Source organism: Puma concolor, chromosome B3 (genome assembly GCF_028749965.1).
Source record: "Puma concolor isolate L17-30 chromosome B3, mPumCon1.1.hap2, whole genome shotgun sequence".
Taxonomy (NCBI): domain Eukaryota; kingdom Metazoa; phylum Chordata; class Mammalia; order Carnivora; family Felidae; genus Puma; species Puma concolor.
The window spans coordinates 138,647,356-138,671,077 of NC_141672.1; the positions used below are offsets into that span (position 1 = coordinate 138,647,356).

A 23,722-nucleotide genomic window follows, 5' to 3' on the forward strand; every position below is an offset into this window, starting at 1 on the left:
GAGCCCGTGTGTGATAAGGACGCCCTCCCCACCTGTTCCCATCACCCGCAAGCTGCAGAGCTACGCTGACAGCCTTTTCGATTCGTATGCATCTCCACAGATTTGGCAAAGGTAAAGCGAAGGTGCTACTTTGTGGGTTTTGTTTCCAGAAGACATCCTTCCTTTGGCTGGCTGAAAAACTCCTCTTGGCATTTCAGCCTCCCAGCCGACACAGTATTTACCACACTGGGGGGACAATGCGACCCGCCACATGATAAATCACACAGTCAGTTGTGAGTCTTGTCCTAAATTTTCCGCATGAAGACAGGGGAGGCCTTTCTGAAGCTCTTCTGGATCTGTTTCAACTCGTCTAGATTCTTTTAAGTATTTCCTCCCAGTGTCCACTCTGGCCACAAAATAAGCTCCTTGTCTACACTTTAGGAGGCTGTAAATGTGAAATGGGCCACGCAGCGTGCAGCCTGAGAAGAGGATGGTGGGAATGAGCCACAACAAAAGACCGGCAAATTATGCAACACGAGGCAAAATACACCCCAAAGGCGATGGTAGGGGGACTTTGGGAAATGAAATGTCCAAAGCACGGATGCCCATCACAATCGACAGTGGTTTTATTCCCGAACACGCCACTGAATCGCACAAGCAATCTCTCAAGCCTTCACGGACACCTTGCCCTCTGCCACCCGGAGAGTCAGGGTGACCTCAGACACAGAACGAGCCTATGCACCCCTGGAGAGAAGGTGCTGGTGCTGAAGCAGCAGGCTGCCAAGTTCCAGGGGGAGAGCTCTAGGTGGCTCTGTGAGTCTACTTCCAATGATTCTCTGACCCTGAAAGCCAACGGAGAGATTAACTAATCAACACCATTCTTTTTCACAGGTTGGGGTCACAATAATGGAAGCTTACATAATAAAAACATACAGGTCTGCGCTTAGAAATTTGTACCTTCATTAAGAGAATTCTCAGCGAGGGAAACACAAGATTTCAGGTACAGTATTTTAGAGCTTACATAATCAGTCGGAGGGCGGCTCTCCAATTTCCACTTGCTTATATTCAAGGTGGTAGTTTCTCATTCGAATCAGCCGAGGATGGGAAAGAGGCAGTGTCAGGCTGGGGGAGCAGATCCAACAATTAGAGACGGAGCGTGTCTATTTTACATAAGCCTTCTCCCAAAGAGGGGAGGAGGGAAAGACAACAGCTAGTCCCAAGAACATCTGACAATAGTCTTTAATTGAAAGCGCCATTGTGACACTGTTCTCCCTGCACCAACCTTGTGAGTGCAGAAATGGAGGTAAAAAGAATCATCTCTATCTTGCTGAAGTTCTGGTAGTTGTGTAGGCAGTGACTTAGGGAGCAAGATGCCTAATATTCTATTATATTCCCCAGGACTATGTGTTGAAAGCCTGCTCTTGGCTCCTTCCTATTTCTGCTAACTCTGCATCATCGGGGACTCGGGGAGCTAGGAAGAGACAGCCACAACAGGCTTTAGACCCACCGACGGAAGGTTCCGAGGGTCACCCGGCCAAGTTAATTATCCAGAGACCTGTCCCAAAGGGCAACTTGCCAGACAAATCAGAATCTGCCACCACATAGTACAGAACTCACATACGGAGTGTAGGTGGGTGGACAGACGGACGCACAGACAGAAGAAAGGCACTCCCTAGGCTTTTGAATGGACTCACTCTATCCCACAGTAACTCAGACCTGCTGGGACATGCCAGGGACCCAGCATACCACTGGCCACTTGGATGGGTTGTGGCCACAGCTTGCTTCTGTGCTCGTGGCAAAGATTTTAACCAAACCCAATGCTAAGGAAATAAGACATCGCTGTTACACTCAAGGCTCTTCCATTCTGTTACCAGGCATCTTAAAATGCCACTGGGGATGTGATGTCCCAGAAGAACAGAGTATTGAAGAGGTGTTGAAGGCACCTTTTATTTATGAAGGAAATCATGAAGGAAATCATGGAGGCAAAGGGGAGTAAGTGGGCTCCACACTACCCCCTCCCCAGCCCCATTCAAAACCTGTGGCTTGGAGCCAACCTACGTTGTCTTTGGCTTTTAAACTGTTCCACTGAAGTGTTGACTGGAAGTCATAAATGAGACATTTGTATTAAGTCCAAGAAAATTTTAATGACCGACTATTATGTCTCAGGGAAATGACCATTCCCTATTTAAAGAGGAATGTCCGCTCGTTTCAGGAAACAGCTGGGCTGGTTACGATCATTCCTATTAAACTGAGCTACTAAACCCTCCGTTAGGAAGGGGTTCCCTTTTCAGAAAGGCTCGTCTCGAAGCCACAAAGAAGAACAGAAATAAAGAAGCTGGGAACAGCCAGCTGCAGAGATTCCGCTACACCCAGTGGAGCGTTTCCGCTCTGCATATTGTCACTGGAGAGCCCACGACACAGCACCCCTCCCACCCCCACCCCCAGCCAGGCTTGTTCACTCAACTGTGGCTACAGAAGGTCCAGGGTCTTAGGAAGCTGATAGGGTTTCTTCCTCGGGGAAGTCGACACCCAGCCAGCAGAGTCTGGGGATGCAGTGGTGTTCAGACAGCGTGTGCTCTCTTGTGAAGCCCGTGGCCCTTGAATGTGAAGCTAAGAACTCGCCTAAAACAGATGCTGCAGGTGGATGCACTGAGAAGAGCCCAGTCCATTCCTTATCCTTCCCAAGGACAGGTGTGACCAGAGGGGCGCTGGGCAAAGGTAACCCCCTAAACAATCATCGTAAGTGGAGATGAATGGACCCGGAGGATGAGAAACAGCACGGCATCTATCAAGAGCCTGCTCAGGGTGCCTCGGTGGCTCAGTCGGTTAAGCGTCCGACTTCGGCTCAGGTCATGATCTCGAGGTCTGTGAGTTCAAGTCCCGCATCGGGTTCTGTGCAGACAGCTCAAATGCTGTGCAGATGCTCACAGCAGACAGATGCTGTGCAGACAGTCTCAGATGCTGGAGCTTGCTTTAGATTCTTGCCTCCCTCTCTCTCTGCCTCTCCCCCGCTCATGCTCTGTCTCTCAAAAATAAGTAAACATTAAACAAAAGTTTTTAACTTTAAAAAAGAGCCTACTTGCTCTGCTTCGGAGAAACCAAAAAGGGTCAAGATGAGGAAAATGCCCCAATTGTGCCTGCTGAGCCCTGTCGAGCACTGCAGGAGGATTAAGATGAAGCAGTGGGTGTGGCAGGAGACCTGAGCCCCCCCCCACCCTCCCCCCCCCCCCCCCCCCCCCCCCCGGCAACCAGGACCAAGCTCCCAGGTCGCTGACCAGAGGACAGCATATGTCCAGGACATATGTCCCTTGATCCCCGAATCCTGACACTCCAGGCTGCTTTGAAGTGGCCACTCTTCACCCAGAGAAGCAGAGTGAGCTATGAGGGCCCCAATCTCCAATGTGGGAAACAAAACCGAGGCCTCACACAACACCCCAAATTCTCAGGCCCTGGGGAAGGACTTTGGTTACGCCAAGGTCAGCGACTAGGGTTGTGTCATTAGCAGCAAAGCAAGTACTGAATCCTGTACCCTAGGAGAGCACTCTATCATGTGTCCATTTATTCAAATATCTCAACCATCTGTCAGTCGGTCCCATTTTTCAGATGACAACATCAGGACTCAGGTAAGTCAAGTCACCAGGAGCCGGTAGGTAGCAGGCCCGGGATCAAGTCCAAGTCTTCTGACTCCATAGCCAACACTCTTCACTGCTCCTCAGCTGCCTGCAACATAGAGGACCATCAAGGATTCCCTATCCTGTAGCCACAGACCAGAGCGACGGGAAACAGGGCCCCCCCAAAACGAGGCATCAGGACGCCTGTCCCTCCCAGCCGTCCCGAGCGCCCCTGTCCACCCACCTCCAAGTACCCACTGGCTAGAAACGCTCAACAGAACCATCACTAGAGCGAACTCCTCTCCCACGTGACTGGTAATTCTTACAGCATCTTTAAGACAAGATGGATTGCTACATTGAGAATAAGGGAATAAACAGAATTAGCAACTGGCACTTATTTCTTGCTTCTAAAAACGTTTTACCTCCCGGACAAAATGTTCATGCAGAACAAGGGAACTACCCGAGAGTACAGTTCACTACACCCAAATCAAAGTTTGAGTGAAATAATTTTATTGCTCATTTGTTGGGGCTACAAGCTGAATGCGTGTGGAAAGCATGTACACCACGTCATTATTAATAGCTCGTATCTATCAAACAGCATGCGCCAGTTAGCATTCAAAGTGCTTTCCATGTACCAATTCAGTGAATCCTCAGAGAATCGTTATGAGTATTATTAGACCCCCGTTTTAAAATGGAAAACCAAGGCACAGAGAGGTTAAGTAATCAGTTTAGGAACACACAGCCAAGAAGGGGAGAACGTGGGTGTGAATCCCAGGTCTTCGGAAGCTCATCCATCGAGCCACGGTTGCCGCAGATGCTTATCATTCTCCTACCTGGCAATTTTAACCATTCCATTTGGGGTTTTAACCACGTTTAGTCATTTTAACATGAACACATAGACACTTGGGTGACATAAAATACAAGTTTCTCAAACCATACCAATTTTATTTATCCTGTGAACCAAAGTCACGGATTCCACCCTTTTTCCCCCTACTTATTTCCTATTTTGTAGATACAGATACAGCAACAGAAAGCAAAACTAAGTTAAAGGAACAAGGATGCTATCTTTCCGGCTTACAGATTACCAAAAACATTTCCGAGAGGGGACAGAATATAGGTCACTTGACTTCAGGGCAGTTCTAAACCCATGTTTAAGCCACACAATCAAAATTACCAGCAAAATGTCCCTTAACAACGTCCAAAAGGGACAGCATTCAATATTTGGTCTATGCAACCCTACACCAGAACGTGTACGTATGTAAACGTATAATGCACACGGTGCACATGTTAACATACATAATAGGAGTAGGTATACAAAACATGAGTAGAAGTGTTGAGTATGGTGATTTTCCTTTGGAGGAATGTGGCTATTTATTAAATGATGTGCTGCAGTTAAATCCCTGCAAGTTTGGGGCGCCCGGGTGGCTCAGTCGGTTAAGCATCCAACCCAGGTCATGATCTCGGGGCTTGTGAATTCAAGCCCCGCGTTGGGCTCTGTGCTGACAGCTCGGTGCCTGAAGCCTGCTTTGGATTCTGTGTCTCCCTCCCTCTCTGCCCCTCCCCAGCTCATGCCCACACTCTGTCTCTGTCAAAAATAAATAAACTTAAAAAAAAAAAATTAAATCCCTGCAAGTTAAATGTGTTCACCAAGTTGAAAGGAGAAATACTGCTGGTAGAGTTTTATTCTCCACCCCAGCAAGAGGGGGGCAACTTCTGCAGACCTGCCTGCCCAGTCACCTGGCAGGCCCCACCCTCCTTGCCTGGCACCTCAAGGAGCCCTCCCTCAACCCAAGGAACAAGGTCAGCTCAGCGGGAGTCCTTGCCATTCCCTCTGCAGGAGGCCTACACCCTGAAAGGAACACCCCTGTCTGCAATTAACCAGGAACATTCACGGATTTTGTTGGGTCTTTATTCCAGGCCTTCATCGTCTTCAACTGCGGCTGCCTCCTCATTGTTTTTTGCTAGGTTACACTTACTCATCCCCAGCGATGGCTATGCGAGCCCCTCCATAAACAGGCAGCACTTGAAAGCTTGCTTCAAGATGAGCAAGAGAGATGCAGAGCCCCTCTTGCTCCAACTGCCTCTGCCCAAGTAGAAACTTATCCAGCTTAACACAGAGCAATGCCATTCCGGCAGCAGGCAAGCAAGAAGATGAGCTTAAATGCTGGGCATGTGATTAGCAAGACAGTGCCCCTGCGGAGAGGCCTCTGTGTCCTCTGCTTTGTTAGATATCTAAAATGGAAAAGGGGGAGAGTTCCAAAATTCAGGAAGGATCTTGCCTGCTTTACAGCCCACTGATCCCATTTCTTTGACCATGAAACCCACAAGAGAAAACCCCTAGAGAAACTAAGCTGTGTACACAAAGCTGATTGAAAAGAATTTGCAGAAATCATTTTTCCCCTAAATAATTATTAGCTAAACACGTGCAACCAAACAGCAAGGAAAAAAAAAAAAATCAGGGTAATTGTATTTCTTACTACCTGGGGCTATATAGTAATTATGCAAATGGCAGGGAATTTGTCACTTTGAGTAACCATAAGTGTGTAAAATAATTTGATTAAGTAAAATACAGTCGCCTTAGTCATCATACTAATTTGACAAGGACTTTAAAAATGTCCCTCAGCTGTCTGCTTCTGGGTAAGAGACGTAAAAACCCATCTTCAAAATGATGCTTCTTTAGGGAGAGGGAAAAAAAACAAAAGAAGAATAACAAATCCAGTAGTTTCACCTTACAAGTAATTGCAAGCCACTGAGTGCTCTCAGGCCTAACACTTTTTAAAGTGACTAGAAATCAGTGAGATGGGAGTTCTGTTACATGCACTCAGTCATCCGGCGAATTATTTCGTCACGACAACCTCCGACTCAGGGTTTGCAAAACTGTAATAGGGAAATGCCCACCACAGGTCCTAGGCACTGTCTGTGCACCCCACCCTGGAGACTCGACAGGCCTTGTCAAGTTTGCATCCTGAGGAAATTCAAATGCATTTGTATGTGAGCCTCGATCCTAACTGCCCAGAGGTGTCAAGGTTTTAATTTCCTGTACACAGCCTTATCGACTCCAGTCCTCGGCAATTTGATAACACACGCGAAGCTCTACACGCAGGGCTGACCTCCAAGAATGGCTTGAGACATCTCAGTGGGTCTCCACACATCACCATGAAGTACACACAAAATAATTTTCTCTCCCTGCAGTTCCCATAGGCCTAAGCCTTCTCCAAAGGGGCCGAGACTTAAGCAGAGATTACATCCTTGCAAGGTCAGTTCAGACTGGAGCCACCCAAAGCAAAGACCCAAGTAAAGGAAAATCGAATTCTCGACCCAGCACACCTTGCCGATCAAACTGGATGGGTCTCTCTTCTTATGCTCAACAAAGTATCGCATAGCCACTCAGGCAGTTTAAGGGACTAGGAGAGAACATCCCCGTGACATTGGCTTATCTGAAGTATGATTTCCAGTTACAACACTGGCAAGTGTAGCAGATTTCAGAATCCACAGCTGGCCGGGGGGTTGCGCGATTACCTTATCTCTACTATCACAGCATCTGGGTGTCAGGGTCAATAACCTTCAGCATTGCCCTGGGAGACCCACCCCCACACTCGCACACACATGGAGGCAAAAAGTTGCTGGTCCCCTGCCCAGCTTAACAATTGGTGTTTGTCTCATATACAAGTCTCCCTTGAGTTTCCTCCCTGGGCAGGTTCTTAAGGGAAAGCGCGCGCGCACACACACACACACACACACACACACACACACACACACACAGTCCTCCTTTACAAAGTTGCTTCTCAAATCACAGGCAACTTTCTGCTTCAGTTCTGCAGTTGGGGAGCTTACACCAGTGCCATTGAAGACACAGGGCAAGCCCTTTTCAGACAGTAAAGGGAGAAATGAAATGAAGCCTCCAAATATAAAACACTGCATCTGAGAAGACAAAATAATAAGGTAGCTGCATGGACTACTGGGATCAAATAGATTAAAATAATGTCGCTGGCACAGAACTTTCGATAACCCCCCTCGCTATCAAAGCAAGCACTGTTGGCAGTGTCCCACGGTGTGCCCTTCATCAGGTACCTGAAAATGCTTCATCGGAGAGGCAGGCTGATTGCCAAGATCATATATAACACACCCCTGGCACATGGACCCTGACAGTGCGTATGATCACCTAGGAAAGCAGGCTCTGAGGTTTCTTAAGAAAGCCATGATGAATTAAAACGCAGACGTCTGCCTTTCCTGCAAACATCCTACAACGTTCCATTCTCAAATTATCCTTGAAGAAGTCACACACAGCTGCAGGAATAACTTTTTATTCCACCTCCAAATTAACAGATGAACAGAAAACTCCCAAGTGGCCCAGAAAAACAAAACCCACAGCAACCTGATTCAGTCAACCCTGGCAAGCAAACTATTTATTTTCATGAGGTTCGGATGGCCACAGAGAGTCCAGGGCAGCGGGGCAGGGCAGAGCCCTGAGCACCCTATCCCTCCACTCCTAGTAATCAAAATAAATTCAGTTTCCCAGGCCTGTCCTCTCCTGGGCCTCCATCCGCCTTCTGCTGGTCACCTGTCGACTCCTGTTACCCTACCCCGCTGAACCAGGCTTTCTATCAGCCCAGGCTGGAAATGCCAGCAGCCCCCCTCTCCCCCCACCACCAACAACCAGGTGGACTGAGTTCCTGCCACTGGCCTACTCTGGGATTAAAGTCAACTTTCTATCTCCCGGTGCCAGCCAGCCCTGCCTTTAGGTATCCAGCTTCACCAGCAGCCCTCTGCTCCTTAACTTTCTAAAGGAGCCCAGGCTACTCATCTAGTTGAAGCTCAGCCTCGTTCCTTTCTAAAACCCTTAGATCATGGCAAGCTAAAAAACTAAGACCAGGCCTTTATCATTCATGGTGTGAAAAGTTCCGTTCCTGTTTGCCACGCATGAATAACGCACCCTACTGAACAAAACTGGCTTCAGGCAAACAAAATGGTAAACCCGAAGGCAGCTGTTGATACACTAATTACCTCCCCAAACACAGACCCCGGTTAGGTAGTACATACTTTGCATACGCTCCAGCACAGACCCACAAATATCTTGTTAATACGCATTTGCATCTTGGTAATACACATACCTATCTTAATATCGTAACAGTCAAAATTCCCTCCGTGAAAGTGCTGATAAACGGACCCCCCACACAGGGACCGTCTGTGCAGGAACTACCGAGAAAAGCGCATTTTTGTACAACAAAAATCTAAACACCGAAGAAAACTGTGCTTTGGGCTTCAGGGCTCACCTGCAGCATACAAGTCAAGGATGCACAGAGACGGGGACTTAAAACACTTTCATCTCACAAGGAGCAAAGGAAATGCAGCTGATTTTCAGGAGCCCTGTAACTTTGGCACCCCAGGAACAGAGCTGAGTTTGAACAATCCTCTCTGCTAACCACAAAGATGACGTTCCCCTACGCTACAAGCCTGCTTGTACTTCCCTCTGACTGTAAGCCCGGGAGTCTTTGGAGACTATGAATGGTACAGGGCACCCACCAGTCCAGTCTTCATTAACTGCACCCCAAGGCCAAGAAGGAGGGATTAGTGGTACATCAGGAAAAGCACGGTTCTATCTGAGGATGTGGTATTCCAACAGCCAAAATCCTGTCCAATTCTATCTCCGTCAAACTTGTTCAGGAACACTCAAAGTCTCTGACGTTTCATTTCATGTTTCAGGTCAATCACCAAAGTAATGATTTAACACTATACACTGACAAAATCTTCTCCTGTGTGGGCAGGGCTGGACTCGGGTCTGGAAGTGCGCTCTCTGGAACTCAAGTTGGGACCACCCGCGCGGGGCAGGACAAGGCGACAAAGTAGGTATTTGACAGTGCTGAGTCATTACAAGCTGTTTCCTCTGATATGCCAGGCACCCCTGGGACGTCTGAGCATTAATATCCCCTGTCAGAAGGCAAATGAAATAGACGCACATAGTGCAAAATGATGCGACCCCCTTGCGGGCGAGAGACCACGGTGGGGAATCGAGGTCTTAAGCACGGGTAGCAGGAGCTACACAAACTCGCAGCTGCTCTCCAGGTACTGTAACTTTATCCCAGACGCCAAAAGATGGCTATTGGGATACGGAGAGGGAATATTCCCCCTGCAGCCCAGGCTCCGAACAGGGCCACACTCGGGTGCATTTTACTCTAAGCTGTTAAATACCACCCCCCACCCTCCGTAATTGGCGCATGGGGAAAGCGCCCGGAGAAAATGATGCATAATGAATTTGTTCTCGAGGCGGATGGAATGGAAAGAGTGGAGGACGCAGGATGCTCAACTGGCTTTTCTTCCCATGTGCAGGTCACCTGAAACCCGCGATGCCTGCCTCTCCAAGGGGGCTCCTGAACTCACCCTCTGGCTGCGCCTTCCCGGCGGGGAAGCAAACGGTTTCCCGGCCACCTGCCCGCCGCCTCTCCTCCCCGGGCACCCCAGGCCCCCGCCGGCCGCGCGAGCAGCTGCCGGCATCCGCGGTCCCGCCCGCTCCCGGCTCGCTCGGCAGCCCGGGCCGGCAGCTCCCCCGGCGGCCGCCGCTGCACCACTCGCCAACCTCCGCGCCGGGCCGAGGTCATGCCCGCCTGCCCCCGGGCCCCAGGCGGCCCCCTCCCCGTGCCAGCCGGCCGCCCGAGCGCCGGGCCGGGGAGGGGGCCCCCGCGGCGGAGTTGGCACGGGGACTCACCAGGTAGGCGCCCACCGTGCCCTGCGCCAGCATCAGGGCGCACTCGGACACCAGGAAGATCTTGATGTTGGAGAAGCAGGACACCTTCTTTTTCTTCTTCTTGTTCCTCTGCGCCTCGTCCCCCTGCAGCTCGCCGCTCCGGCCGCCGCCCGACGAGCCGCCCGGCTTCTTCCCCTGCATCCTTCCCCCGCCGCCGCCGCCGCCGCTTTCCCGCTCGCCCCGGGTGTCGGGCCCGCTGCCGGGCGGGGGTGTGCGCGGCGAGGCTGCGTGCTGTCCCCGCCCCGGGCCCGCGGCGGCCGCCCCCGTCCTGCCGGGGCTGGAGAGGTGGAAGGCACAGCTCCTCGCCGCCGCCGCCGCCGCGCGCGCTCGCCCCTTTCCTCCTCCTCCTCCTACTCCTCCTCCACCTCCTCCACCTCCTCCTCCTCCTCCTCCGCCCTCCCCGCGCCTCCTCCTCCGGCTCGGGCTGTGCCAATCACAGGGGCTCCTCGCGCCGCCCGCCGCCGCCGCCGCCGCCGCCGCCGCTTCGCCGCCCGCGGACGCCCGCCGCTGCCATCGCCCGCTTCCCTTCGCCAGCCGGCCGCGCCGGCCCTCGCCTCCCTGCGTCTGCCCCGAGGCCGGGCCGCCCCTCGCCGCCAGCGCGCCCTCGGGGAGGCGCGAGGGGGACCCGCTCGGGGCGCGCGCGCAGGGAGGGAGGGGGTGCCCAGGAGGGAGGAAGGCGGTGCCCAGCCCCTAGATGGCGCTGCGGAGCACGGGGCGCCCCCGCGGGTGCTGGGCGGTGCTGCGCGAGGAACTGGGGGCGCCGAGGTGGGGTGCGCGGGCGCCCCCGCGGGACGGGGACCGAGTGCTGCGGCTTCGCGGCGCTAGACGGGAGAGGAGGGGCGGTTTCTAGGAAGAGAGCGAAGACCGAGTTACCCAGGGAGGGGTGGACGCGCTCGCTCCCCCTCTGCCCGGGTATTTCTGGGGACAGATGTTGCGCCCTGGGGCTTGGGGAGGTGCCAGAGGTCAGAGCTGCTGGCGGCGTCCGCAACCCGCGGGTCCCTGCTCCTGCTCCCCCGGGCCGCTGGGCGTGCCTAAAGGGCTCCCGACCTCAAGGAAGGAAAGCTCTTCTAGAGAGGGAAGTTCGATTAATCCGTCGAGAACCGCACAGACTATCAGCCGCCCCCAGGCCGCAGTGTCTAGGTGGCTGCAAGGTCGCAGCGACCCCAGCAGAGGGCCTTGTCCAGCCCTCCATCTGCCTGGAGTCCATCCTCAGGAATGATGCAGCCGAGGCTGAAGTCAGCGGGAAGCGATTAGCCCAGGCCTCCCCTAGTATTGTGGCCCAGGCTGCCCTTCCTGGTCTTGGCCTGTAAGCCCGAGCCCCCGAGGCAGCTGCTCTTTATAATCATTACCAGGAGTTTGGGCCACAAGGCACCACCAATAAGATCTACTAGTGGTCCGCAGGCTTTTGGAAGCTCAGAGAAACTGGGAAGGACTGGATCAGTACCAGGAAGCCCTCAGCAACTTCTGCCTGGGCCACTGAGAGGAGGGGTGGTTCAAACAATTGTTTATAAAGCGTTTACTTAATAACGGGTCAAAGAAAACGTGCCATTCTCCTAGGCTCCTGAGAATGGCTTCAATTGAAACTGAAGGCTTTGAATTGAAACACGCAGGCTTCAACTTGAAACTGAAGAGCAATGAACACATCCGAAATGTTTACTTCCTCCCGAAGAATGGGAATGGGAATGGATGGTGTCATGGTGGGGGTGCTGTCTTGCCATGCCATTGAAATAAAAACGGCCTCATCCTCTGGTTCTAGACATGATCTCACCTAGACCTGCTGTCCCTGTCAGATGCTCCCCTCTCCTTGTCTTCGCTGTCTGCTATCTGAATTGGCTCCCCCCAACAGAGGCCTTTTTCCATTTTTCCCCCAATTCCTGTCACCCGGGGCTGCACCAATTCCCAAGAGTCTGTCACCTTCCTGCAGCCCCTTTCCAAATCCCGCCGCCCCCCTCCCCGCCCCCCACGCTGCCTCACAGCAGACTTTTCTACTGAGTCCTGCCTTTGAAGGGCTGGGGCCTCTCAGACACTCTGACGTCAAGGGAGCATCTCCTGACTTTCCTGAGAAGACCTTTGATGAGCTAGCTCCCTGCCTGCCTCTGTGGCTTCGCGCTGCAAAACTGAGATGTTTACTTGTCCCACTGCTGTTGAAACAGCAGAGTGCATTATAGTCCATAAGTGTCGTTCACGTGCTTTGAAATAACAAGAGCTAATTTTTTTCAGTTTATTTATTTTGAGAGAATGGGAGAGGGGCAGAGAGAGAGAGGGAGAGAGAATCCCAAGTGGGCTCTGTGCTGTCAGTGCAGAACCCAAAACGGGGCTCAAACTCGTGAATCGTGGAATTGTGCCCTGAGCCAAAATCAAGGGTCGGGTGCTTAACTCCCTGAGCCACCCAGGCACCCCCAAAGAGCTCATGTTTATTGCATGCTTACTCTGGCCAGGCCCCATTCGAAGTGCTTCACCTGTGTTTACAACTGAACCCTCACAGCCACCCTCTAAGCCAGATACTGTTATTAGCTCATTTTACAGGTCAGAAAACGGAAGCCCAGAAAGGTTGACTCACCTTACCAATGTCACATATCCAGTCAATGGCAGGACCAGCCTTTGAAACAAGTCCAGGTTCTTGATGACTCCCTATCACCCAGTGGTCTGTCTCTTGGGGACAAGGGAACTCATATGGTTTCTGCTTTATAAATGGAGACTCAGAGATATATAGTGACTAGCCCAGTGTTACACAGCTCAAAGGGGACAGGACTTGAATCCAAGTCCAGCTGCCTTCACCCTGTACCACACTGCCTTGTGGGTAGTCCCAGAGGGGCACAGGCTTTTTTCAGTTTGGGGTCATTTATTTTACATAAAAACTGCCCTTAAAGAAATCAAACACTTCTGCCAAAGAGAGGACTCCAGATTAGGATTGTAGCTTCTTCATATAATTAATGGTAAGCGGCCAGAGAAGAATGTTGTGGCTGAAGCCTTAAAGAGTAGTCAGAGTCAGCCGGAAGGAAATCATGTGTCAGCCTCAACAACCATCGGAAAGAATTGAACACATTCAATTTCCTTCCCTCGGCAGTCGTCCTTTATTTACCTGTAGATCGGGGCTCCAGGGTTGAGGAGGTGGGTTTATGAGCAGCAGGTTCTCGTGCTTGGTTTCTCTTGTGTGCAGCGGGAGCAGCAAAGGAACAGGACCATCTTCATATCTGCATGGCACTGGCACGTGACTGCAGATTCAAGCCTCCCAACAGGGAGCGCTGGTCTTATAAGCCCCGTTTCACTCATGATTAAAAGCAGCAGGTGGCTTTTAGGAGCTTACAGCTCCCAAGTGGCGGGAATTGAAAACTGCATTTTCCACCCCAAATTGGTGGGAGCAGCCAGGAGGAGGGGGGAGATCCAGAGGGCCTTCAGCCCTCCCAGGATCTGTTGCATCCCCCTCCAACCAGCCTCTGAAATGGATCGTTGACCATCCTGTGGCAAGCAAGGTAAACAGAGCTTAAATCCCATCCAATTCCTCAACTGGACGGCCTTAACTGTTCCCTTGGAGAAATGCCATAGCCACCACTTCCAGCCTGGACCCTTTTTCATCATGTATCCCCCTAGTGGTGGATGGTAAATTCAGGAACAGTAGGCATTACAAATGCCTGAAGGACCCTTGTGATTATTTTGGCCTTTCTACTACTTTTCTTGCCTAGGTTCTAAATTGGACTTTCCTAAATTAGGTGAAAATAGTGCTAGCTAATCCTGGGGTTCCAACACTCCTTACTTGGTTGGCTGCCAGAGGTATTCCAAACAGTGACAAGCCACGTAATCTGTGACGTAGGGAAGGAAGCATGATGAAAGTCGGGTGACTTGGGAAGACAGACTGGCTTTTGATTCCAAAAATATTAATAAGCCGTACGTAAATGCTTGGGATTAGGATTTGGAGAGCTTTCATCCCCCACCACCAACTCATTTATGTGGGAGAGAAGTGGGTTAACTTCATGGCCATGGGGTGGGGGGGAATGACAATATCTTTCACTGTTACTGGGCTGTGGCAAGATTTCCCAGCAAGCAGCCTCAATGTAATTCAACACAATGAGAAACTGTTGTTCAAGTAATTCACATGAACCATCCTTTGCCAGCTTCAATTTTGTTCACAGGCAAATACAAAGTGGAAAAATAAATGCAAAGAATGATTTCTGATTGTCGCTGGGACGGAAAATAGATGCTTATATTCTCACCCTATGGACGGATTTTTTTTTTTCTTTTTCTGAAAATACAGCAATCGTGCATTGTGTCCAACCAAGGATAGAGTTGGGGCTAGGCCAACTTCTTTGGCTTGAAACTAATATTTGGGCTGAGTTGAAGCCTATTTTCTCTTTCTCAGAGTTTTTCTCTCCCCACCCCCACTTGCCAATTAGCCTTATCCATATGCCTTTCTCCCATATAGCCTGGGTTTGCCACTTACTATATTCAGAGCTCAGTATTTTCAATTATATCTCTTAATTTAAATAGATCACCAAAGAAGTGAAAAGGATAAACATCAGTGTAGATGCAATTTTAAACATGTGAAACCCAAATCCAACTGGAAGACATGGAAGAAAGACCAAAAGAAAGAACATCCACGGAAATTGGACAACCGATAGGAGAAACTCGGGATTTAGAAATGTCTTTTATTTGTGGAAGAGGAGCCTTGAGACAAAAGAAACAATACAAATGATAAACATTTACCAATATTGGTGTATTTGGGGAGTTCATCATTGGCTGCCTTCAACTGATATGTGGGTACATAGAATGTGTTTATCCAAATAGACTGTTAGTTTCTTAAGAGTAGAGTGTTTTACTTTAAAGAATTTTTTTCAGGTTTATTTATTTTTGAGAGAGAGAGAGAGAGAGAGAGAGCAAGCGGGGGGAAAGGTAGAGAGAAAGGGAGACAGAATCCGAAGCAGGCTCCAGGCTCTGAGCTGTCAGCACAGAGCCCAATGCGGGGCTCAAACCAACGAACCGTGAGACTATAACCTGAACTGAAGTCGGACGCCCAACCGACTCAGCCACCCAGGCGCCCCTGTTTTACTTTAAAAATAAAGGATCCTTTGTCCTGTGCAGTGTCTAACAGGCCTCCTGCCAAGAAGCTTAATATTTATGAAAAAGACAGGAAAATGACCCAGAAGGTGTCAAGGTTTATAGACAGCTTCCTTCCAGGTATTGTCCCCAGGGACCTGCTCCCGCATTCCTGGAGCAGCAAGACTTGTCCTCATGAGTGCCTTTCCCGACACAACGCCTTTTCTCTCTCAAGGGCAAGTGTCCCAGTTTTGCTCCCAGTCTCAAAAATGCACACAAACCCTTGTGTTTTAAGGATGGGTACCGATGGTAAATGTGAGCAAATGGAATGAACAAATGAAATGAGCCAGCATCTCTGGCAAAGAGCTGTGAGGTTTCCAAGTTAATAGCATGACAAGAGTTTGGTGGGTCCCGAGCCCAGCAGAAAGTGGCCACAGCTGTCTGCCCTCTTCAGGGGCGGCCAGCTCCAGCCCTGGATACCCCAGGTGGTCATGGCACACTGCAGTCCATTAATCCCCTGGCTGATGGAAGAAAGGACATATGAGAAGACCAGGAAAGAGGGGCACCTAGCTGGCTCAGTCAGTTGAGTGTCCGACTTCAGCTCAGGTCATGATCTCACAGTTCATGAGTTCAAGCCCAACATCGGGCTCATAGCTGTCAGCGCAGAACCCACTTCGGATCTTCTGTCCCCTTCTCTCTGCCCCTCCCCAGCTTGCACTCTCTCAAAAATAAATAAAACATTAAAAAAATAAAATGAAAAGACCAGGAAAGAAAAGCCACGGGTGTAGGGTGCCACTAAAACCTAAAACAAGAGTATTAGTAATAGAGAAAGTAAAGTGTATGCAGATCGAAGAAAGGAACACCCAGCTCGGATTAGGGTCCTCCCCCATACCCAACTTCCTTCTTCCAAACCCTGTCCAGCTCCTCCCCTATGAGACAGCAAATAAAAAGGGTTGAGGAGTGCAAAACGACTGACCAAGAAGGTCATCCTACCTCTGACTGCTTGTTCTGGGCTGAGTTAGATCACCCCAAAATTCATAGGTTGAAGTCCTAATCCCCAGCACCTCAAAATAGGATGGTATTTGGAGGAGGGGCCTTTAAAGAGGTGAGTGAGGTAAAATGAGATCTTTACGGTGGGCCCTCATCCAAGACCAGCATCCTTTTAGAAAGAGGATTAGGACACAGAAAGCTCAAGAAAGGCAACCATGTGAGGACCCAGGGAGCAGAGAGGGTCTGCAAGTCAAGGGGAGAAGCCTCAGAAGACACCAAGCCTGCTGACACCTTGATGTCAGACTTCTAGCAGCCAGAATTGTGAAAAAAAAAAACAATCTCTGGTTAAGCCACCCGGTCTGTCTTTCTTTAGGGCAGCCAGAGCAAGCTACTCCACTACCTTACCCCTCCCCCAGCCCTTCATGGACACGCCAGGCTCTGGCCATAATTAAGTAATTGCAGTCCCTTGAGCTCACCGTGCTTTCTCCTCCTCCAAACATATCCACCTGCTATTCCCTCTGCCCAGGATGCCCTTCCCTCCCCTTTCTTCGGCCGGCTTGCAACCACCAGTACCTTAAGAGTCAGCTAAAAGATCACCTCCCCCAGGAAGCCTTTAAAGAATACCCTCTCATTCTTGTCCTCCCAGCTTCCCACTGCCTCCCCACACCTACATGCCCTTACCACCTATGTCATCCTCTGCCTTAGTGTTTGTCCCGTTGTGGAGGGCACTCGCTGCCCTTCTCCCTGACAAGCCTCCGATCAGTGTCTCCATCTCTACATTTCTGCCCCTGGATGAGGCGGGCCCAGAAGGGCCAGTACTACTGAACAGGGAACAAATCAGCGAGGACACAAGAAGGGACCCTTCCCCGCCTGAGCTGCCCAACAGCTGCAGAACAGGACAAAATGGCAGGAGGAGCCCATAAGCACTGGGAGACAAAGAGATAGGGGACATAATAGTGACAATAGCTGTAAAACCACACCTAGGGAGGCAGGAAGTGAGAGTCTTTCTGGGCTGCCTTCAGGAAGTGAAAACAACAGGAAGTGCCCAGAGCCTCTGCACTCGAAGTGTTGTCCGAGGACCGGCAGCACTGGTGTCACCTGGGAGCTTGCTAGAAACACAGACGCTCAGACCGCAGCCCGTGTGTTCGGAACCAGGATTTAAATTTTCACAAGATCCCCAAGCAATTGATATGCATGTTATGATTTGGGAAGGAGAGAACCGGTCCAGGATGCTGTCAAAAGTAGCTTGGAGTTAGGCGACTTCCGGCAGCACGTCAGCGTTTCTGTGTATTCCCCGCTTCTTTGTACTGAGGGCTTTAGAAGGACAGACTAAGATGAAAAACAGGCACTGGCTATTTTCCTTCTCCTGGAACCATCGCACCACGGAGTCCCACAGAGCATGGGTGACTGACAAGGCCAGGGCATCGGGAGAGGGGTCCTCTTGTGGTTCCATTTTGTGTCTGATTATTGATGTGGCAACACCTCTGAATCTCAGAACTCAAGCTGGGACTTCAGGGTCCTGAAGGCCACGTGAACTTCCCTTTCCCAACTCCCTTTAAAATACCCATGAACACCCAAAAGGGCTGCCAGGACTTAATCTGGCTGCAACCCCAGGATCCCAAATATGGATTGTCCAGTTTCGAATGGGATGACCAAGGAAGAGTGTCTCCTTCCTCCACGGGGAAGAAGGACAAGAGGGCTCTGCATCGGGGACCTGGGCTGATTGCCTAGTCGGAAAGCCTGATGGTCACCTTTTGGCTGCCCGAGGACACTCAGCTCAGTGCTCTCTCATCTTGCTAGATCTATGCAGTTGTAAATCCCCGAAGAGCACAATGGGCCTCAGTGAAAACGGTGGGTGGTTGCAGTGTATGTCCTGGGATATAAAGTGTATAGTAATATAGGGAGTGGGTAATATAGTAATGCAGGTGGGGGTGGGGATGGGAAAAACATGTTCGATTATCTAATGGCATGTAACAAGCCACCCCAAAACTTAATGGCTTAAGCAACAAGGTTCATGGATTCATTTTCCTCCAGAATCTGCAATCTGGGCAGGGCTCGGTGGGAAGGACTGGACTCTGTCATCAGCCGGGGCAGCTGCGGGACTGAGGGCTGGAATCACTGACGGTCTCACTCATTCGCATGCCTGTGTCCTGGGCTAGAAAGGTTCACACGGCTGGGGGCTGGAACATCTGTGCCTTCCTGCAGCTCCTGGCATCTCTGCTTGTGTTCTCTCTTCATGATCTCTCCAGAATGGCAGCCTTGGGGATGCCAGACCATGGGACTTTTATGACCTAGCCTTCAGTCATGCAGCATCATTTCCGCCACATTCTGTGGATGGAGGCAGCCACAAAGCTCCACCTAGACTCAGGGGAAGAGATCACAGAAGTCATCTCTCAATGAAAGTGGGTCAGAGCCACGTTGTTAGAAGAACCTAGGAGATGGGATAAACATTGCTGTGGCCATCCTTGGAAAACACAATCTGCCACATACATTGAAAGCATTGCCTTTCTTGGAATCAAAGCCCCTCATGCACCGTTTTGGGCCACAAAAAGACTATGAAATGTTTTAAGTTATTTAATAATTAATTCATTTCCCATTTACAAAGGAATAGTCAGGGAAGCGGGAGAAATTTCTGCCATGATCTAGCAGTTCACATTGCTAGCTAGGCACTGGAAACTAGGGCAGAGAGTATGCACCATAACTTGCTCTCCAATTTAATTTTTAAGAGGAAGATTCTAGCAGATCCAAAGTACAACCAGCTTCTATAGGTATCCCTTCTTTTAAGAAGCAATGAGTGTGCATGTGTTGGAAGGTGGGATAAAGATACATTGCATCTATGAAAAATATTCTGTAACATAAAACAGACTCCCCAGACCAATAAGACAAAGAAAAAGCCTACTTATTTAAAACAAACAAACAAAAAAGTTGACTAGATAAGACAAGAAAAAATTTAATCCCGCTGTTTTGTGTTCTTAAAAAATACTAACCGGATGTACTTTCTGAAATAATGAAGCATTAGATGACAAAGATGATGCTTGGGATTCCAACTGAATTCAAAGAGGAAACTGGAAGATAAGAATAGGACTCTGGTAAGCTAAAATTAAAATTGTGGCATTGACATCTGATCTCGAGGCAGTAAAGATCACAATAAAAATTTCGGAAAACCCAGTAACTGATGTAGGAAACAAGCCGAATAAGTTTCCTATCAACATAGAGAAGAGAAAGAGAGATAAAAATGATGAGAGAAAAGATGGATGATTTGGTAGATCACAAATAAAGACTTACGACATGTATAAGAAGGACCCCCTTCCCCCACAGAAAGATATAACCAGAACAAACGATGTTGCTACAACATTGGAGACAAAGAATGGAAGAAAACTTTTCAAGCTGGAAAAAAAAAAAAAAATGGAATGTACAATTTAAACTAGTACACCGTCTCTAGGCAAAATTAATGAAGAGATATTCACAGTTAGACATAATATAGCAAATTTGTTTGACTATAAAGGATTTTTTTTTTAATTCTGCAAACATCCAGACAAAGCATTAAAGTTACTTATCATCAAACGAAAAGTCTAAATCAACTGTGCATCCCAAGATTGGATGCCAGATGATAATGGAACAAAGTCTAAATGGTACTGAAAGAAAATGGTCTTGACTCAAGCTGAAATGCTAATTTGCAAAGAAAACAAAAAAGACATTCTTAGATATTCTAATCAAGGGCTCAAAAAAGATACCACCCCTGTGCTTTTCTTGAAAAATTTACCTAAAGATACGTTCAAATGGAAAAACATATTAATTAAAGACAAAAACTCAAGAATAAAAGAGGTGGCTTCAAAACCATTGTGACAGTCCCAGCTAAACATACAGAATTAAGTAAAAAAATAAATAAAATAAAAAAATAAAAAAATGCTATAAATAAAATAGCAGTACAAATGGAAAGTTTTTGTTGTTGTTTCTTGAAATAGAATAACTAAAAATAAGACCAATAATAAATAGGTCCATAATTCCAAATGACATTGGCAAAGATGGGAAAAAGAGTATGTGGGGAAGTAGAAGCATGCCCCATTCCTTGTCTTACAGGAGAAGGAATCAAAAGTTATGAATTATGCTCATGAATTTGATAATTAGAGAAGGTATGCATTCAAGTGTGATTTTGAAAAACCTAATTCAAATAATTCGAGATAATATATGCTTGTAAAAATTAGGAAGATGAAAAATGAGAACAATTATAATATTGGGAAGAAAACAGTATAACATAATGGTCAAAATCGTGTGCTTTTGAGTTAGGGAAATTTGTTTTCAGAAAGTGGTTCTGGCACTGACTCACTTTGGTCTGGAAAATGCAGAGCCTGTTTTCCTGTATGTAAAAGTAGAATAGCATGGGGAATTGTGGGGATTAAAGAGAATCTTTATTGAAAGAACTTAATCCAATGTCAATAAACAAGTTGTTGTAAATCGTTTTGGCCATCATTACTTTTTTTTCATTATCATTTACAGAAAAAGATTGAAAATACTTGGGTCTCCCCAAGCTTCCCCAGGAAGCTCTCCTGGCTCTGTTTTCTGAACCTACTCCTCAACTGTGTTTGCTTTTTGAAAACTCTTTGATTTGGATGCTGTTCTAGATTTCTGACCAATTCCACAGACTCGCGATTTAGAATGTTCCTCTCTTTGCAACATGGCCTTGGCTATGACCAAGTTTGAGCTTTCCCTTGTTTTCATGCCTGTAGCTGTTTCTCCTGTCAGTGGTCAGGCTTAGTTCCCCTGAACTCTGCCTGAGCAAACCCCCAGATATCCCAAATAATCATCCAGGATGAGAAAATGGGACAGTTACAACAATAAATGTAAATGACTCATCCTCCTACATTAAAATGTTAAAACATCAGGATTGGGGAAAGAAAATCCAACTGTGACCTACTCATGAGAAATGTATCCAGAACAAAAATACAAAATGATACAAATAGATTAAAAATAAAAAATGAATAAAGACTTACTAGAAAAACATAAACAAAGAAAAAAATGAAGATATTAATATCAAGTTCAAACAAGACTAGAAACAGGGCCAAAAATATTAAATGAGTCAAAGTATGCATGAAAATGTGCAGCCTTCAAGATATAAAAGGGATATATATTTTATGCATCAACTACATGAAGCAAAGATGTACAAGAAGAAATGGACAGAAACAATTATTTTATGCAAGCCTTTTATAGAATGACTGGTCTTTGGAAAAACAAGTAGACAAAACAGATACATTTCAAAGGATTTGTACTATATATAATTAAAATGTATTTAAAACAAGGGAAACAGAATAAAAGATTTTCTAAAGATAAGCATAGAAAAAAATGAACAAATTATTAAAAATAGAAACAGTAAAGTTGATGCACAAATCCAAGAACTGTTTTTTTAACGCAACTCAAGAATATATGAGTAGAGGGAGAAAAAAAAAATTAAAGTAAAACAGAAATGTAAAAATAAGAACAGGAAATTTTTAGCAAATCAAAAAGTATTATTCAAAAACAATGTGTTAGTAAATTTGGAAAACTGAAGTAAATAGATATTTTCATGGAACACTTGACCTGATCCTAGAATGATTACCTATAAAGATATCCCATTGCTTTAAAATTTCACCAGTGATAACTTTCAGACTTTCACAAGGACAGATAATTCCACGTCATATGATTTTTCCAGATATAAAAACAAAAGCTGAAAATATAAAGATTCACTGTGTGAAGTTAACATTACACTGATATAAAACTAACAAAGATAGGGGCACCTGGTGGCTCAGTCAGTTAAGCATCTGACTTCTATTCAGGTTATGATCTCATCGTTCCCGAGTTTGAGCCCTGCATCAGGCTCTGTGCTGACAGCTCAGAGCCTGGAACCTGTTCAGATTCTGTCTCTCCCTTTCTCTCTGCCTCTCACCCACTTGCACTCTGTCTCTCTCTCAAAAATAAATAAACATTAAAAAAAAAAAATTGGAAAGGTAGCCCAACCAAAGAACAATAAATACTATTATAATTTTGCAATGACATGTTACGTATTTCAATATGATGAAAACCAAAAGATAAGCCAATATTATGTTGCTTATATGATGTAGTGATTCTACAGTTTATACAGATTAAAAACAAGTTAAAAAATGATGTAAATATTGAAAATCAGGCAATTATATTAAGGAAGCACGTCCTACAAGGTATTAAAATATATTGCAAGCAACATCCAACAAAACAGTATGGTAGAAACTCAAGAACTGCCAGACAGATTGATAGAATTGAGCAATCATCCCTGAAATAGAGTCTAGTAAAGCTTAGTAAAGTAAGCACAACAAAAATCTGAAAGGAACGGGTTGTTCATCAAATGTTTGAGAAAATTGATAGACTCAAATTATAGCCTCGCCGTGGAACAGGCCAACACAAAAACAACAATAAAAACAAATAGATGAAAGAACAGCACGTAGACAAAAATATAAGTGAATAATTATTAGATCTCTGGAGAGGGAAAGACATTCTACACACAAGAGCAACAGAAATAGTTACAAAGGAAAAGCTGGATAGACTTTATCATTACACAATTAGGACTACCCTATGCCAAGAAACATCACTCGCAACAATGAACTCACAAACTGGGAAAGGTGATTTAGCAATGGGGCAGGAGGGTAATGTCAAACATAAAGTGCCTTTACAAATCGATAAGTAAAACTCTATTACTCCAAAAGAAATGTCAGAGGATCCACACAGAAAATGTAAAGAAACACAAAATTCAATGACCATGCAAAAATATTCACACTCGCAACTAATCAAACAACTGCTAACGAAAACAAATACGAGATACATTTTATTCACCCTCCAACGTGGCAAAACATTTTCTAAAGAAAATTTTCGGGGTGCCTGGGTAACTTGGCTGCTTAAGCTTCCCACTGGCTCAGGTCATGACCTCATGGTTCATGAGTTCGAGCCCCACATCAGGCTCTGTGCTGACGCTCAGAGCCTGGAGGCTGCTTCGGATTCAGTGTCTCCTTCTCTCTCTGCGTCTCGCCCTCTCATGATCTGTCTCTGTCTCTCAAAAATGAATAAATGTGAAAAATTAAAAAAAAAAAAGAAAAGAAAAAATTGTGCTCGTGGAAGTTTGATGGAAAGGCTCACTAGCAAAGTGCTGGCAGAGGTGTGAATTCGTGCCACTCTGTGGAAAGTGGTTCGGTCCTGCCTATCAGGGCACTCAAACTGTTCACTTCCATTGGCTCAATAATTCTCTTCTACTGAATCTGTCTGAAGAAAATCATCAGAGACACAAGCAAAAATTCAAGTACGATGCTTTATCGTTTGTTGCTTAATGTGTAATGAATAACTGTTTATAATACTGAAAAATTGGGAAGGA

At 47.3% G+C, this 23,722-nt stretch overlaps 1 protein-coding gene and 1 long non-coding RNA gene across 5 annotated transcripts in view; one reads left to right on the forward strand and one right to left on the reverse strand.

Moving 5' to 3' along the window:
- SLCO3A1 (solute carrier organic anion transporter family member 3A1) overlaps positions 1-10,657 on the reverse strand; it is a 319,399-nt gene extending 308,742 nt beyond the window's left edge. For 2 of the 4 annotated variants that reach the window (XM_086711482.1, XM_086711483.1), the window contains exon 1: positions 10,294-10,655. In XM_086711482.1, coding sequence (XP_086567608.1) covers positions 10,294-10,473 — 180 coding nt within the window. In that variant the 5' untranslated portion in view covers positions 10,474-10,655. Of the gene's footprint in view, positions 1-10,293 lie in introns of all 4 variants that reach the window. The other 2 variants (XM_086711484.1, XM_086711481.1) reach the window with 2 other exon arrangements.
- Positions 9,528-12,087, forward strand: LOC147580421 (uncharacterized). Its single transcript, XR_015252891.1, has 2 exons — positions 9,528-9,653; positions 9,918-12,087. It is a non-coding gene; the product is annotated as an uncharacterized LOC147580421 (long non-coding RNA).
- Positions 12,088-23,722: the final 11,635 nt, after the last annotated feature.